Raw genomic sequence first — 18,613 nt, forward strand, 5'->3', positions numbered from 1 at the left:
ATAATGGCGTTAATTGCATCTTGAAGGTGGGCTGGCGTCATACCTTGCCACCGCAGTAGAGAGGACCCAGTGCCAGTGCTGGGTGAGGACACCATGCGTCCTTTACCTTCTCCATTCTTGGAGTCCATGATGCTGGGGAATGTTGAAGGAGCTCTAACAGCACTAATTCCCAGCTTTTCTAAAACTCCTCTAGAAATTTTGGGTTATTTGCACTGAAGGTTAGTACTCTTCCGTGATAAGTTTCAAGCATTTGTTTCTTTTATTGAAATGTTCAGTTTTTCAGGTGTTCTTTCAGTTCGTGTCTCAAAGAGGTTTTCATGTCTTGGCCAAGATAGTATACTAGTAATTGGCAGAAGCCAGGAACTGAACGCAGATCTTTCTGACTGCAAACTCTCCAGTCTTCACAAAGTAAATGCCTGACCTGGGAATCTAATCAAGGTGTTGTTTTGGTTTCGGTTTTGTTCTTAATAACCCCATGGTTTTTTCATTACAGTATCCTGCAAATAACAAGGAGAAAATATAGAGACATAATAATGAAGGCTAAAGCTTTTTTATTTAAACCCTGCTTTGTTGCGGAAAGAATCTGAGACTGCTTAAAACAACATAACAGCGTAATAAGATTAAAAATAGTTAAAGAATTTGGAGGAAGAGAGAATAAGGACAGGAAAAACAAAACACATGACATAAAGCCCTAGACACAAAAGAAGAAGTGGGCCATGAGGTTGACATGAAACTTCCCAGCAGCCTGTGCAAAAAGGGAATTGTTATATATTCCATGGCAACTGGCCAGCTGCTTAGAAGTAGAAGCAGCTGTACTTTTGGGGTGTTATTCAAAGAGGACACTGTAAGATAGAGTAAATTATATCCTCACTAACTTCCTACTCTTAGTAGGTCTGTTTCTTATACCTACTTATAGATATCTTGGCCTCATACATAGCTGCTGCTCAATAAAAATTTGTTGAAAAGTACTAATTCTGCCTTGACAACTTATCCAGTTTCCTTTGTTTTTCTTCCCTATTACTATTTTTGATCAATTGTTTAATAACATCTGTTAGTGAAATTTGGACGGGAATTTCTTAAGTGATCTGGGAATTACAGCTGAGGTTAGGACTGGAGATATACAGGGGTGGCTGTGTGTTGCTGTGATGCTCAAAGCTATGCCACTGGTCTTTCAGTTACCAGCAGGGTCACCCCCAGTGGACAGGTTTCAGTGGAACTTCCAGATTAGACAGACTAGAAAGAAGGACCTGGCCACCCACTTTCAAAAAAAGCATTTGTAACAACAACAGATCATTGTAATGTGGTACAGTAAATGCTACAGAAAAAAAAGAGTTGGGCTTACTCACAAAAAAGGCATAACAATAACCTCAGTTTTTTGAACAAATTTGAAAAGTTCAGGCAATACAGAAAATAGAATGTATTCCACTGGGAAGTGACCCAATTAATTCATCCTTATGGTTATAAGAGTAGTTATATACATAGATATTCACATCAAAGTTTTAAAACAAATCAGATATTCAGAAATAGGTACTAGAATATGAAGGGACAAAGGAGTAACTGTTATTCTTAATAAGAGATTAACCTAATAAAACCATATATTCTGAATATGCAAGTGCAGGAAGATAAATCAGTTCTACTAATTTAAGAGTAAGGGCAACAGTTGAGCTACCCCCAAAAAGAGAGTAACCTGAAAGAAATAACTGCCCATTCCCATATGAGGGAAACAGATTTGGCTGCTCTTACAAAACAAGGAAAAAAAGTTAAACCAGGGCGGGAATTTCTTCCCAACCAAAAATTATTGACTCTAGAGAGGTGGGAATCAAATTAATGATTGCTCCTCTGACTTCCTGAGCTTATGGCCCACACACAGTTAAGTAACATAAAAGAGAGGCAACTGGAAATGGTGTTTCTTGGCCATCTACCTCCCTAAGCTGTTCCAGGCCAGGTGTCAAGGAAAAGATGCCAGAGGCAAGGAGATCAGATAGTAGGCAGTTCTAAAGCAGGCCTGACCTAGGGTGTGGTGGAAGGAAAGAAAAGAAAGTATGAGGCCAATGTGAGAGAAAACCTTGGCGATTGGCTATGCGGGATTGGGAAGTGGAATCGTTGTGGATTCTTTGAATGTTTCAAACCTTAGGTACCCTGAGGAGATCTATTAACAGAATAGAGAAATCAGGGGAGAGAGCTGATTTACAGGACATGATGGTGGCTTCATTTTCAGAATCTTTGGAAGCCTGCTGAATATGAGGCACTGTTTCCCATGGAAATGTGAAGCAGGCAATTAGAGATATCCAGCTAGAGTCCTCGGGGAGGGGATACAACTGTAGCAATAGACTGGTAGTCATCTGCACAGGGGTACTAGTTGATGATGCGTGCATGAGTGAGAACCAGGAATGAAGAATATGGTAAGAAAATCAAAGGCCCAACCAAGTCTAGAGCATTGGGACATGTCCAAATTTAGGAGTTAGGAACGAGGAGGAGGAAAAAGCTTAGATAAGTAGAACCATTTATGTGTAAAGTCAAAGAAGTCACGGAAGGGACTTCAGACAGGTGGCTTGGTCCCTACGGGCTACGTGTGGACAAGGATCAAGGTTCTGGAACAGAAAAGACCTGTTGATCAGGAGGAGCTTTCAGTAGCAGAGGAGCTAGAAGCCAGATTGAAGAGGGGCAAGGAAGGAGAGATTGACGAGGAAGTGGAAATAGCAGCCATAGATTGCCCTGGGAGTTTAAGAAAGGAAAAGGAGTAAGAGTTATCAGAGTGGACAGAAGGATCATTGAAGTTTTAAAAATGATATGGGAGGTTTGTTAGGGTGTTTGGAGACAGTGTTGTGGCATAGGAGGGTTGAAGATTCCAGAGCGAGAGATTAGTAGAGAGAGAAAGAAGGATATGGTTTCTAGAGTTCAAAGAGAGGATTATTGGGATGGAAAACACTAAGGCACTGCCAGCCCAAAGCAGTTGTCCTTAGTTGGCCGTGGCAATAAATTTGTTCTCCCAATCCTCTATGGGGTCATTCGGTCAGAGCTGCCACACCAGGTTGGGCTTTTTCTAGATAAATAACGGCAATGTACAGCCTCCTTATTTGCCTAACAAGTGGCAGGGTTTGTTTTAATTTTTGGATATATTAAAGTACATAGGAGTAGGACGGTATGAATTCCAGGAAGAAATATGTGATGAGAGGTGTTGAGGAGTCATGGTGAAAGAAACAAGTTATAGGTCAACTTCTTCATAGCAGAGAAGTTTAAGTTTTAGAAGACAGAAGCAAAGGCATTTTAACTTAGGTTTGATTTTTCTTTAAAGCCTAAAATTGGTGTGACTACCCCAGAATTACCTAACAATACATATGCACATTGTAGAACTCAAAAATTTTGGGGAGCTTAGGGTCCCAAGAGATGAGATCGCCACTAACTTTTGACTTCTTTAATTCTTGTAATTTTATTCTCTATAAGCAACTAGTTCTATTCTGTAATTACTGTAGTTAACCTGACTAATATTAGTTTTCTCTGGTGTATAAAACTATTTTCATATCATTCAAAAATATTAATTTAATTCTAGACTTTGGATACAAAGGACCTTACAATAGAAAAAGTGGTCATCAATGGACAAGAAGTCAAATATGCTCTTGGAGAAAAACAAAGTTACAAAGGATCGCCAATGGAAATCTCTCTTCCAATTGCACTGAGCAAGTATGAATGTTATCCTCTTTCTCTTTTATAGCTAAATAATGGGGAAGATGTATTTTTAATCAATTTAGACATTTTCCCTTTCCTAATTTTAGTTGGGTATATGTAGTCATTGGTACACTACTCCTGCTGATCTGCTGTTCAGATTGAAGCTCATAGTGAAAATTACATCTTCCTAAGATACTGGAGAAATTTATTGTATAAAATAAGAATAAGACTTTTGATAACTGTGACTGCTTTACTCCTCATTTGATTAATATCTAGAGTGATGACGGGAGCCTGCCATCTTAAGGAGGCATTTTAGGGTCCCCGGAGAAGCTTTTATAAGCCGCACATTTTTCGCCTTTTCCCCGGAAGCCAGCTGCTTTGATTAACAGAATAATAACAATGATGAACATAGAACTGTTTCTGTGCACCAATCTTGAGCTAAGTGCTTTAGATGCTTCTTTTATCTAATCCTTATGGTAACCCTAGGTGGTATGATCTGCCTTTTACAGATGAGGAAAGGGAACCTCTGAGAAATAAAGTCATTTATTCGAGAAAGTGGCAGCCAGAATTGTCATATTGGGAGTATATCCCACTCCTTAATGTGTTGGGAAGGGGAAAAAGGGTAGAAAACCATTGGCCTAGACCAAGGATGATCTTCACCCACCTTTCATTGGCCACTGTTTTCATGCCTTCTCTTGCCATTAACAAAAAGAAACACCCACACATAGCTTGTGAGGTAGATGTCTCTCGCCTCGTTCTACAGATGAAGAAACTATGGCATAGGAAAGGCAAATACTTTGCCTAGATTCACTGCACCAGTACGTGGTAGAGTCATGATTCTAACACAGGCCTGGCTGCTGGTCTCCGCAGCTCCTGTTAGTTCCTTGTTATCAAACTATCTGGGGTGAAGAACCAGTTTTTGTGGTTGCCAATCTGTGACAGACTGATTCTTTTGTAAAATGCAGTAAAAACCAATTCCCAGGAAGAAGAGCTTAAATGCAAGTACACATTTTTTATTACTAGATTCAAAATACAAATGACTCTAAAGGTTTCTACTTACTTACTCTCAATTTCTTGACTTGTCTTGTCTAGTAACAGTTTGCAGACCAGCACTGCTCTATATCGTGCTCTGGCTCCCGCCGCTGTGGTAGTTGAAGTTCAGAAATTATTTCTTCTACTTTCCCACTCTCATAAAAGATGATGTGATATTACAAATGCAAAGTTTGTAACACACAGTGACGTATTCAACTAATTTTAGTTCCTGTTACATCTTCATAAGCAGTTAGCGTGGTAGAGGGAAAGGACCCACAGGCTGGCATTCAGGTGGGAACATCAGAGGCAACTTACCCGCTTAGGACGCAGCCTTTCTAGAGCTTACTGTCAATCAGTAATAAGACCTCATAAAATATTATTTATATTATTCAGTGTATGTATTATGAATTCAAATTTTGGTGAGATTGAGTTATGCTCTACTAATATATTTGTTTGTTCCATGCAGAAATCAAGAAGTTGTTGTAGAAATTTCTTTTGAGACGTCTCCAAAATCATCTGCTCTTCAGTGGCTCACTCCTGAACAAACTTCTGGAAAGGAACACCCGTATCTCTTTAGTCAGTGCCAGGTAAAAAGATCCAGAATGATTTATCATACAGAAAATTCCCAGCACATTGCAGTTTCATGAAGCAAAGTACAGTGGTCATATGGATACGTGGGTCTTACCTGAGGTAGTGTTTTAATTTAGTAGATTTTATAAAAATGATAGATATTTTCATTTTTATTTTTCATTATTAACGTATTCATATATTACTTTTAAAAAGAAACTTCCTTTAATTTGAAATCATGTCTACCTAGATTGGACTCTCTAGGTCAGATTAATATTTTTATCCCCAGCACCTAGCCTAGAACTTGGCGTAGAGTGGGCCTCAATAAATGGTCATAAAATGAAAGGAAAAAATAACTCAAGAGTAATATGTACTGGTTATGAAAAGTGTTACAATAAAGAAATAGAAAGTGAAAGATTACATTTCCCAGTCCTCTCAGACACCATTGCCCAGAGGTAACCACCATTGAGTTTGGTGGGTAGCCTTTCCAGATTTTTCTTATACATTTATAAATGTATATATTATGTAAATATACTTAAATGTACCTTTAACGTGATATGATTTAAACTACTTCTGTTTTCTATTTAAAAACTAAGAATAAAGGGCCATATAATTAAGATAGTCTGTCACAAGGATAATAAGTATCAAACTGTCTTCTGAAAGAGGAAAAAAAAACTAATTCTGTTAGTAATAAAATAATTTACAATTAAAGGAACTCACTTCATCAAACATTTACTATATTTCCCAGCAGGACTTTGCATACTTAATCCTCTCAGTATTCCCGTGTGGTATATATTATGTTAGGCTCAAATTTGAATGCAGGTCTAGAACAAAGGAAGCAATATCAGCACATGAAATAGCCACGTTTACTTTCTATTGCCAGTTGAAATGTCTTAATCTAAGAAACCCTTAGTTCAGTAATCTGGAAGAGATACAGTGTTCTAGGCAAGAATGTACATGCTGTGCACTCTCTTAGTGATGCCTGAATTTCAGTCTGTATTTCTTAACGAATGTCCATAAACTAAAGTTTCCAAGAAATGCAAGATTTGTGAATCACAAGAGTGTGAATTTCGAATGTATTAGTGCATTTCTTATCGGCAACAGTTTTGAAACAGAGGAAAGAGATTTCAGTTACATTAAGAAATGATTGCCATTGGGGCTGGCCCCGTGGCCGAGTGGTTAAGTTCACGCGCTCCGCTGCAGGCGGCCCAGTGTTTCGTTGGTTCGAATCCTGGGCGTGGACGTGGCACTACTCATCAAACCACGCTGAGGCAGCGTCCCACATGCCACAACTAGATGGACCCACAACGAAGAATATATGTACCGGGGGGCTTTGGGGAGAAAAAGGGAAAAAAATAAAATCTTTAAAAAAAAAAAAGAAATGATTGCCATTGATAGGAAACACGCAGACATGATTTTGTTTGATGGGTTTGCTTACGGTTGTTCTCTGTGCTTGTTTGCCTGGGGTTGGTCCTATCCAGTGAAATACATGTACAAACCCTTTGACGTTGCTGAGTCACCTAAGTAGAGACCATTAAGGGATTCTAAAGGCATAGTCTTGGAACCTTGTTTTGGGAGGGAGAACCACGTGGTTCTTCTGGTCCTACCTAACCCATCTAGAGGTTATGTGGGATCCCATATCTTTGGAGAATCTGCTAGATCTGAAGTGAAAAGGGCTGGAGTTTGGGGGATTTAAGCTAGTTTGTGGTGGCATGAAGTATGTCTACGATTTGTAACAACTTCAGAGAGAGGCATTAGTATCTGCATTCTTTAAAGCTCAGTAGACTGTCTGAATGAGGCTGGGGTTCCTCTGCTCACCAGCAATGGATGCAGACTTATTTGTAAACAGGCGGGGTATATAAAACCGTAGATGCTCTGGCTGTTCTTTTTGATGGAACCAATGTTTGTGACAGATTGATGCGGAAGCAAAGAAACACTTCACGTATTGCACAACAAATGTTTCTCGATGGTATTGAGAAAGGGCTGTTCTTTCTCCCTGCTTCTCTTCCTAGTTTTGACTTTCAAAGTTTGCTGCAAGATCGAAATGTCAAGACTCTAGCAGCATTTCCCAAGCTACGTCCTAAGAACACTGGCGTCCCATTAGATGTTAATAACTAACCAGATAAAAATGGGTTTCCTGTTAAGATAAGTGTGAGAATTCGGACACCCTCCTTTACTGTCGGTGTTTCAGAGCCTTCAGGACGCTAGTGTTCCTAGTGACTCCCCAAGACAGGGAAGAACCATGCACGGTTCTCAGATTTATTTCACCAAAGAGCCTTTTTTTCTCAGGGTTCCTAACAGCTGCTCACTGGGCTCTATGACTTAGATCAAAGAGCGGGAAACACGATTAACATTGCTTCATGCCTCAACTGAAACATGAGGGTTGACCATACGTTAAAATGGAAAGTCAGGGTTTTTGATCCACAGATCTATTTTTGCTACTTTAAAAGATCTGAAAAAATGTGAGACATATTCTTATTTTTAAAAAGATTGTGTCTGAGAACAATATTGCAATTTTAACTTCTGAATGACTTGATTTATAAGAAAGGGGAATAGCTATTTCTTATCTTTCTTCCCCTCCCAGGCCATTCACTGCAGAGCAGTTCTTCCTTGTCAGGACACTCCTTCTGTGAAATTGACCTACAGTGCAGAGGTAAATATCACAAATTATTAATGAAATTAAATGATCCATATAAGTAAATGTGGTATAAATGATAAGCAGAGATAATAATTGAATTTTTATAGCTAGAAATATTTTCCTACCTGAAATATGTGAAAAAGAGGCTGTGGATCTCATTTCGAATCTGTTTTAAAGGCGGTTTTGAATGTAAGTGTAAAAAACCAAAAGGAAATGGGTACCATTCTGATTTTAAAAGGAATTCAGAATTCTGGACCTAAAAATAAGAATTGGGGGGTGCCAGCCCAGTGGCATAGTGGTTAAAGTTCACGCACTGTGCTTTGGCAGCCTTGGGTTCATGGGTTCAGATCCTGAGCACAGACCTACACACACTGCTCATCAAACCATGCTGTGGTGGTGTCCCACATGCAACGTAGAGGAAGACTGGCACAGATGTTAGCTCAGGGCCAATCTTCCTCACCAAAAAAAAGAATTGGGGAACAATTGTTTTTAACTTTCAAAAATTAACATTTGCAGGGTTAAATTTTCCATAGATGCACTGTATGGCCATATAAACCTCTATGTAACAGGCACATATTACAGACTTATCTGTATACATTTGCAACTTATGCTTGTCATAGGTACTGCTACCCCTTTCATAAAGGACTGTAATTAACAAATAAGTACTGTCCTAGAGGCCAGATCTACTTAGACCAAGCAAATAGAATTGAGGACCAACCTGGATTTATGGTGCCTTCTTGGTTCCCAGATCATCTCACAACCAAACCACACCTAGTGTAGTGCGATATAGAAATATACTTGGAGGGAAGGAATCCCAGGTTCCGGACTCTTCTCTACCACATACTAACTGCGTGACCTTGGGCAAGTCTTACGACCTCACCACCTCATTATCTCATCTGTATAGCACATTACTGCCTAAATAAGGAGAGAAAGCAGAACCAAATTATTTCCTGAATACTTTTTAGCTCTAGGATCTATGGTTCTGGTAGCACTACTTTTGGAACTCTTGATGCTTTGCCTGCCTCAGTAATAGCTTTGAATGCTGGGCCATGCAAGAAGAACATGAAAGTCTAGCCCTTATTGGACTATATGCTTGCTAGATCATTAATACTCAGAGAATAGCAACACTTTCAGGATCTTGGAGCTAGGGTGCACATTTAAGTGACCAAATGGTTTGCCCCATTAGGATCTTTTCCATACAGATTTCCAGGGAAGATTATTTCCCAGTTCTTGGCAATAAGTTTTGGTTTCTCACAATCATGACCTTTGAAAAGTTTTTCTTTTGGGGCTGGCCCCATGGCCGAGTGGTTAAGTTCGTGCGCTCTCCTGCAGGCGGCCCAGTGTTTTGTCGGTTCGAATCCTGGGTGCGGACATGGCACTACTCATCGAGCCACGCTGAGGTGGCGTCCCACATGCCACAGCTAGAAGGACCCACAGCTAAGAATATACAACTATGTACCGGGGGGCTTTGGGTAGAAAAAGGAAAAAAATAAAATCTTAAAAAAAAAAAAGTTTTTCTATTTATAACTCCAAGTTTATATTTTAAACATAAAATTGTTCAAAACTCCATTCTGTGTCCTAAAATGAGTATAGCATCCTTTTGAATCTGTGTTGAGGGTGTGGAGAAGAGCAAGAGTGGAGGCCCCCATTGCCAGGCACGGTGCTGGCCTCTTCTATATTGTTTATTCCTTGGAGCAATCCTGTGAAGTCTTACCCTCGTTTGATAGGAAACCTGAGGCACAGGGAGGTTATTTGCTCAAGTCCATGCAGTTAGTAAGTGGCAGAGCTGGGATTTTAATCTAATTCCTACCAAATGCTCTTAATATGGATAGATGAATGAACAGATATTTCATATTCATGTTTAAAGAAGCCAGTTTTACATATTGCTAATTCTATTTATAGAACTGATACATACGAGCTTATTGGGTTCACAGTCTATTGTACAGATAGTCAGAAAAGGTGAAAAATGTTTTTTTACATATATAGTTTAAGATACATAGAACCTTTTATTTATAACTGGGAATGACTTTCCTTCTCTGTTAGGTATCTGTCCCCAAAGAACTGGTGGCACTTATGAGTGCCATTCGTGATGGAGAAGCATCTGACCCAGAAGACCCGAGCAGGAAAATATACAGATTCCGCCAAAAAGTAAGATCTTAGCATCTAGATTTTTGTTGTAGTTGGATGCGAACAACAAATAGCTTTTGCCCATCCAGAGAACAAAATCGCTTTTGAAATATTTTGGCATCTAGAAAGCAGCTTCTGGCTTTTGTTTTCTTCATTTCTTTTTCTTTTGTGCTTTTAAAATAGTGTGTTCTACGTACAGTGATGTGTTGAAGGAAGAGGTGGCTGGAGGGCAGAGTAGGGAGTGTGCCTGATCCCATTTTCCTTCTTCCTGTCACTAGTAGGTTTCCTGCCCCTTTAGGTTATGCTTTCTCCTGCCCCGGCACCAGTGTGGGCATGTGGTGGTTTAGTGTTTACAAATGGAAGAGCTGTCTTAGACCAAAAGTCACTCTGGTACAGTCCTTTACGGTAAAATTCCTGTGTAGCTGGTCATTTGACTTGTAGCTTTGACCTTTAATGAATTGTGTGTGTGTGTTTACATATGCTTTTGTAATTGACCTTCTTAACAGAACACCTAACTGAGCCACACTGGACAATTTTGCTTCTGCCCGAAGCTCCCAAACCTTCAACATCCTCATACTGCTGGATTATTTTGTATGTCTCTCAAATATACCGGGAATGGTTTAAAAAAGGATTTAAAAAACATTTTTTTAAGTCAAGAGAGAAAAAACAAAAAAAGAGCACAAATTCCCTTCTTCTAGGTTAATTTTTGAGAATGCTTAAAATGTACCTTGTAGTACTATGTGCAATCATGTCTTTCACATTTCAGAAGCTTGTACTACAATGTGCAATCATGTCTTTCACATTTCAGAAGCTTTCCTTCCTAATGGAATAAAAGGGAAATAGATGTTTTGAAATGTTTTATGTCATCATTTTGAACTATTTGACTCCTTAAGAATAAGAACTGTTTGAGAAGCACGAAAGGAAAGTGATCCACACTAACGTCTGGAGATCTGAAAGGGAATTTACTTACTTTTAAATATGAATTGTCTTACTCTATAATATTTGTAAACACTAATTCGAGCGTGTGTTGTGTCTTCTTTTCCCATGTAGGTCCCAGTCCCCTGCTACTTGATTGCTCTAGTTGTTGGAGCTTTAGAAAGCAGGTGAGCTTGTGAACAAACTTTCGGGTTTATGGAAAGATTAAACCTTGGGCACCTTGAACCTTTATCAGGATTAATCGGTAGACCATTTGATCATTCCTCAAGATATCAAGCTGACTGCTCTAGAAAAGTTCAAATCTAATTATAAAATATAAGGAATAAATTAATTTTAAATTAGAAAATCTTTACCTTTCCCCCCTTAGGTTGTCCAAGTGCTATAGAATGACCATGCCCTTACCTCACTTAGAGATCTGGATTCTAATACAAGTTGGAACAAGTCACTTCTCATAACCTCCATTTTCTCATCTTTAAAATTATAATATCTCCCTTTCCTACCTCATAGGGTGGTTACATGAAACAAAGGAGAGAAAATATTTTGAAGTACTTGGAAGCCTACAAATATTACAGAAATATAAGACATTTTATTAAAATTTTACCGATAGCTAGAATGCTCTTCCTTCTTAATTTTTTGTTTGTTCTTATTTCTAAGCAGCTGAAAATTAGGAATGTCTGTAGGGGTCACATGCTTTAAACTGCCAGAAATGTGGACATGATAGAAATGTCAGAAAAACAGATTCCAGTTCCATCCTTGGGCAACTGTCTACATTCTTGGGCAACTCACCTCTTTGAGTTTCATTTTCTTCACCTAAAAACTGGAAATAGTAGTATGTGCTTCAAAGGACTTTGGTGAAGATTAACAGACCTAACATATGGAAAGCTCCTGGCCTATAGGAGGCACTCACTGAATGATAATTATGACAATTGTCTGTCACAGCAGCTGACAATTATAAGGTCTTATTACGTGCCAAGTTCAACGCATTATCACATGGAATCCTGACACCTTTGTGGAGTTGATACGATTATTTTTTCCCATTTTACCAATAAAGAAACTGAAGCTCGATGAGTTTTAATAACTGGCTGACAGTCACACAGCTGGGAAATGTCAGAGCTAGGACCCAAATCTAGGCCTGCTGACTTTAAAGCCCATGCAGCACAGACCTGCACTGTCTGGTGCCACCGCCACTAACCACGTGGCTCAAGTTGTGCCGTACGTGTAAAATACACACAAGGCTTCATATGGAAAAAAGAATGTGACATATTGCATTAATAATTTTTTATGTTGGTTACATGTTGAAGTGATAGTATTTTGGATATATGGGGTTAAACAGAATATATTAAAATTTCATCAGCTGGCTCATTTTGCTTTTATTTTAATGTGGCTACTAGACCATTTAAAATGATGTATGTGGCTCGCATTTGTGGCTCTCATTAACTTTGTGTTGGCTAGCCCTGGGCTACCATTTCTACTTTGTGTGGTCTACAAACCAATAGCTTTGGCATCACCAGGAAGTTGGTTAGAAATGCAAATTCTTGGGCCCAACCCAGACCTACTAAATCAAAATTTGTATTTGAACAAGCTCCCCAGATAATTTGTATGTGCATTAAAGTTTGAGAAGCACTGCTCTGGAGTCCACTGCCTCTCTGGGGCAGGATACCAAGGCAAGCCTTGTTTTTGGGGGTTTGGTGTGGCATAAACTTTTTAAGATGAAATTTATGTGAAAAAAATACTTTTGAATTCTAGCCCTGTATAAGTGATATATAGTTCTACTTGTTTCTTCTTTTTTTTTATTGTAGTAAGAAAACCACAAAATTTACCGTCTTAACCATTTTTAAATGTACAGTTCAGTAGGTGGTAGGCTAAGTATATTCACATTGTAGTGAAACAGATCTCCAGAACTTTTTCTTCTTACAAAACTGAAACTCTATACCCTTTAAACAACAATTCGCATTTCTAATTCTCTCCAGCCCCTGGTAACCACCATTCTACTTTCTATTTCTATGTGTTTGACTACTTTAGATACCTCATAAGTGGAATCAGAGTATTTGTCCTTTTGTGACTGGCTGATTTCACTTAGTGTAATGTCCTCAAGGTTCATCCCTGTCGTAGCATGTGACAGGATTTCCTTCTTCTTCTGTTTGTTTTTATATATTTCTATTTGTTGAACACTCATATTAAGAGTGTTCAACCTTTAAGTGTATAACAAAGTTTACATCTTCCTTGTTCTGGAATAATCTTTTACTGAGCTGTGACTGGGTTTCTATACTTGTGAGTCTGAAGGAGGAAACTAGATCCCCAGAGGTCTTAGCAGAGTGCTTCAGCTAACCTTTGGGGGCACTTCATGTCTCAGTTTTCGTTTGGCCCAGACTGCCCCTTATCGAGCTGCGTATTTATTGCTGCATGTACGAAAGCAGGTTTGTGTCTCCGAGAAGACATTTAGCTTCACCTCCTGCCCATAAGCACATGGCAAATCACACTCCTAACTGTAAGGATTTGCATACGATACTTTAAATCTTTCCTAGAAGCAGGTGAGTAATTTGCCTTGAATTTCATTTTCATGAAGCTCTTTAATTTTTGCAGACAAATTGGCCCAAGAACACTGGTATGGTCTGAGAAAGAGCAGGTGGAAAAGTCTGCTTACGAATTTTCTGAGGTTGGTCATATGGTTACCCTTTTTAATAATTGTGGTAGACAACAGATTTAAGATTTTGAGTATGAAATATGATAGTTTAAGTAATGTGGTAAAAGAATTAAATATATCTTATTTTATGTGAATTTGCAGTTGATACATTTTTTGTAGCATTTTCATTTAAAATAAGCATTATTAACTTCTAGCCTTCATAGAAAGCATTATGCATTTTTAAGGAATTTATTAGAGTAATAATTAAGACATACAAATATATATGCATTAATTTTCCAGACTGAATCTATGCTTAAAATTGCAGAAGATCTGGGAGGCCCGTATGTATGGGGGCAGTATGACCTGCTGGTCCTGCCACCATCCTTCCCTTATGGCGGCATGGAAAATCCTTGCCTGACTTTTGTAACTCCTACTCTGCTGGTGAGTGTAAATAGTCCTTCATTTGAAATTAGTTTCCTCTCAAACATAAACCTAGATGTGAAGAACCTCAGAGTCCTAATAATATTTTTTAAAAAGTCTTTTCTCTTATTTATATAACCCTTGTTTCTGATTTTATTGCTTGTTGTGGTTATTGCCATCATCTCATTTTTCAAAGGAAAATAATTTGGCCATTTGGGAGAAAAGAATATTATGTTCAGGTGTTTGGGATGTTGGAGGAGGCAGGGCTGTGACACAACAATCTTGTGATGGATTATGGATCCAGACAAAGAAACTACCATTTACACTTGGCATATAGGTACTGGTAAGAAACAACAACAACTCAGTTTACCATGGAAAGGATAGGATTAGGCCCACAGTATACAGCTAATATTTTATATGCCTTTGTAAACTACTTTAAATCCTTCCTAGAACCAAGTGAGTAATGGATTAGCAACTAAATAAATAAAATAAAACACGCCACAGGAGACACAGGACAAGACAGACTTTTCTTAAATATGCTGTGGGTAGTAAGGAGAGAATGAAGATACGTAAGGGTAAATAAGAGCAGATATGAAAAATGGAAATAGGAAAATGTTTCCTGGAAGTTAATTAGAGACAAGTATGCTGGCCCTCCTGGTATTGGAAAAATTCCCTAGATGAGTGAGAGAAAGAATTATCCTGTTTTTCAGTCCGGCGTTTTTTGTTTTATTTTCTCAGTCTGTCTGTTTTGAACCCTTTGGAGTGCCATAGTAGAAATACCATGGACCATTAAGGCCAGAATAGTATATCGTGAAGTAGGCAGTTTTGAGATATAGTCTATAATTTGATGACTGCAATATTAAGGTAATTTTCTTCTTTTTTAGGCTGGTGATAAGTCGCTCTCCAATGTAAGTTAAGGTTAATCGGCATGGTCTTACCCTCAGGAAGTATTGAGTCAACTGATTTGGTTATAGAAGATAACTTGGGGATTCTTGTTGCAAGACATTGTTACGTTAAGAGTTAGATTTAATGGATTTAAGAACATTTTATGGGGGCCAGGCCCGTGGCCGAGTGGTTAAGTTTGCGCGCTCTGCTTCAGCAGCCCAGGGTTTCGCCAGTTCGAATCCTGGGCATGGACATGGCACTGCTCATCAAGCCATGCTGAGGCAGTATCCCGCATGCCACAAGTAGAGGGACCCACAACTGAAAATATACAACTATGTACCAGCGGTCTTTGGGGAGAAAAAGAAAAAAAAAAGGAACATTTTATGGTTTTATCTCTTCATATGTTTATGAAATCTTTTTTAATGGAGTCATGTATTCATTTAATTTAGTATCTTCTAAATAACTTTTTGTTTCTAAATTTTTTAATGATGCTGTACTTTTTTTGTCTTTGGCTAAATTATGACTTTTTGGCTAAACTGAGTAACTCCCTGAATATCTCATCTAATGTTAAAAAAAAAATTGAACCACATAGAATTGGAATAACTAGAATGCTTGCATGGTGAGTTACTTTAGATTAAGGTAATCAATTTTGCTACTAATCCCTTCCACTATTTTCTTTAGGTCATTGCACATGAAATATCTCATAGTTGGACAGGGAACTTAGTGACCAACAAGACTTGGAATCACTTTTGGTAAGATTTGTTTTTATTATTATTTCTTTGTTGGTTCCTGTTATCGATTAATTTCTTTCCCTGCCTCCCACCTCTGAATTGTTTTATGTGTGTATCTTGTTTTTCTTTGTGATCATCTCTGTGGTAGATGGGGATTTTAAAAAAAAACTCCTGTAACGCTTGTCACAATGTTAGGTAGAGTGGAGGTGTTCACTTTATGCTTGTTATTTAGTTCCTGGTCTGGTCACATTATAATACACGGACACACAAAACCTGAGCCATGGCTTAATTTTTCGGGCTGCTCCCTGCTGGGCTGGGCTCCCCATTGTTCTGAATTGAATTCAGGGAAGCCACATAGGCAGTCTGCTTAGACGACAGTGTTCAGGCTGTCCAGTTGCTTTACTCTGTAGAAAAGCCAGAAAGAGAATATCTTGTTGATCAAAATGCCTTTTCCACTCAGCTAGGTCCCTGTTTTTATGATTTTTTTTTTTTTTAATTTTTTCAGGTTAAATGAAGGACATACTGTATACTTGGAACGCCACATTTGTGGACGATTGTTTGGCGAAAAGTTCAGACATTTTCATGCTCTGGGAGGATGGGGAGAGCTGCAGAATTCGGTAAATGAGTGATCCTTTTAAAAGCATATATCCAAAGTTGTATGGGTGTTCAAAGATGTAGTTTGTAAAGCATCATTACTAAGTAGCAACAAGAAAGTCATTTCTACAGATGTGGAAAATCAAGCAGATGCTGTTATAATGTTCTGTTGATACATATTAGTCATTATCTATTCTATATTATGAATACTATTCATGTTCATAAACAGTAGGACCTCGCTGGGGCTTTGCAGTTAATGTACGGTCTTTGAATTTTATTTGGCATATTTATGTCATTTTTAAGTGCTCTCTCCTGAAAGCTAAATTTCCTGACTAGGCATTGAAACATTTTTCTAGTCTTTTATAAGAGCAAAGCCTATTATTGGGCAAGAAATATCATGGAACATTACACAAGTAGCTGTTCCATGAATAGACTTCCAGAAATGTATGCCAACACATCCTACAATTTCCAGTCTCTACATTTGTTTAGGTTTTAGACTCCCCTAAAGTGATGCTGCTGAGTGAAGTCACCCTTCCTTATTTGCTGTTGGCACAGTGGCAGCCAGTCTTCCTATTTGAACATTCATCTAATTTTGTGTCTTGCAGATAAAGACTTTTGGGGATACGCATCCTTTCACCAAACTGGTGGTTGATCTGACGAATGTAGACCCTGACGTAGCCTATTCCTCAGTTCCCTATGAGAAGGGCTTTGCTTTGCTCTTTTACCTTGAACAGCTTCTTGGAGGACCAGGCAAGTCGTTGGCATTTTCTGATTTTTTTTTTCTTTTTGAGGGTAATGGGAAGAATAAGGGAGAATTTTTTAACTGTTGTTTTTGCTCCATTTTATTCTTCTAGTTCATGCTGTGCATAGCTCTTGGAGAAATCCATATCATTTTCTAATGTTACGTCTCTGCTTAAAACTTTGAATAACTGCTGAGTTCTAAATTGTGCAGCTTGACTAAAAACAAAAAACTCATCAGGGGGCTGGCCCCGTGGCCGAGTGGTTAAGTTCGCGCGCTCCGCTGCAGGCGGCCCAGTGTTTCGTTGGTTCGAATCCTGGGCGCGGACATGGCACTGCTCATCAGACCACGCTGAGGCAGCGTCCCACATGCCACAACTAGAAGAACCCACAACGAAGAATACACAACTATGTACCGGGGGGCTTTGGGGAGAAAAAGGAAAAAATAAAATCTTTAAAAAAAAAAAAAAAAAACTCATCAGTATTTTAAAAATTAGGAAAATAGTATGAAGTCATTGAAAAAACTTTGTGCAGTATAGAAGTTTATAAGAGCAACAGGTGAGAGTCCCTCAGAACACTTTGCACTCCCCGGGGAAACCACTGTTAGCAGTTTGGTGTGTATGGTTCCAGATCTTTTCCTAAGTGTAAATGAACAAACAAATAAATATAATTATTTGAATTACAGAAAATGAATCATACCATATTTTTGTTCTACATTTGTGGGGGGGTTTTTTTGGTGAGGAAGATTGGCCCTGAGCTATCATCCATGCCAATCTTCCTCTACTTTATATGTGGGAAGCGGCCACAGCATGGCTTGATGAGTGGTGTGTAGGTCCGCACCCAGGATCCTAACCTGTGAACCCTGGGCCGATGAAGTGGAGCATCAACTTAACTACTGTGCCCTTGGGCCAGCCCCCATTTGTGTTTTTTTTTAATTCAACCATATTTCACATAGATGCTTCCATGTCAGTGCACACAAATTTATCTTATGCCTTTTAGTGCCAGCATAGTATTTCATGGTATAGATAGGCCAAGCTTACATAACCTTCCCCATTGACGGGCAGTAGGTCGTCTCCTTTGTTGACTGACTTGGAAGGCCCTCCCTCACCTGCACTCATTCTGCCTGACCAGTCTTATTTTCCCCCTTTCTAGTCATACCAGGGTCATTGCTTTTAAAACTTGTGTTGTGTATTCTTTTTCTGTGTCTTTATTGTCTTGTCCTCTTACTTGTAATTAGGATTTCTCTTCTCCCTTCCCCCAAATTACATATATTCTTTAAGGCCCAACTTAAGTCTTACCTCCTTTTTTTGAACATTCTTTCATTCTAAAAGTCCTCATTGGTTTCCCTCATCTCTCAGTGTTCTTTATTCTCTGTGGTTAATAGTACAATGCCAAGCACTAAAAAATATGTTAAATAATTACCTTTCCATTAATTGACTTTTCCATCTTTCTTCTGTTCATCTTTTTTTTTTTTAAACTCTTAGAGGTTTTCCTAGGTTTCTTAAAGGCTTATGTTAAGAAATTTTCCTACAAGAGCATAACCACTGATGACTGGAAGGATTTCCTGTATTCCCACTTCAAAGATAAGGTTGGATTTTAAAAGCTTTCTTCTTTTTCATGCCCAGTATATCTTTATTTAATGGTTATTTGTTAGGC

The 18,613-nt window shown here is 38.6% G+C and overlaps 1 protein-coding gene across 2 annotated transcripts in view; it reads left to right on the plus strand.

Moving 5' to 3' along the window:
• The window catches only part of LTA4H (leukotriene A4 hydrolase), a 32,310-nt gene that overhangs the window by 2,399 nt on the left and 11,298 nt on the right, over positions 1-18,613 (plus strand). For both annotated transcript variants that reach the window (XM_046646260.1, XM_046646261.1), the window contains exons 2-13: positions 3,551-3,681; positions 5,165-5,285; positions 7,850-7,918; positions 9,947-10,051; positions 11,081-11,133; positions 13,550-13,622; positions 13,890-14,030; positions 14,894-14,917; positions 15,576-15,646; positions 16,131-16,242; positions 16,825-16,969; positions 18,442-18,545. In XM_046646260.1, coding sequence (XP_046502216.1) covers positions 3,551-3,681; positions 5,165-5,285; positions 7,850-7,918; positions 9,947-10,051; positions 11,081-11,133; positions 13,550-13,622; positions 13,890-14,030; positions 14,894-14,917; positions 15,576-15,646; positions 16,131-16,242; positions 16,825-16,969; positions 18,442-18,545 — 1,149 coding nt within the window. The remainder of the gene's footprint in view (positions 1-3,550; positions 3,682-5,164; positions 5,286-7,849; positions 7,919-9,946; positions 10,052-11,080; positions 11,134-13,549; positions 13,623-13,889; positions 14,031-14,893; positions 14,918-15,575; positions 15,647-16,130; positions 16,243-16,824; positions 16,970-18,441; positions 18,546-18,613) is intronic.

This window comes from Equus quagga, chromosome 19 (genome assembly GCF_021613505.1).
Source record: "Equus quagga isolate Etosha38 chromosome 19, UCLA_HA_Equagga_1.0, whole genome shotgun sequence".
In the NCBI taxonomy this organism is placed as follows: Eukaryota; Metazoa; Chordata; class Mammalia; order Perissodactyla; family Equidae; genus Equus; species Equus quagga.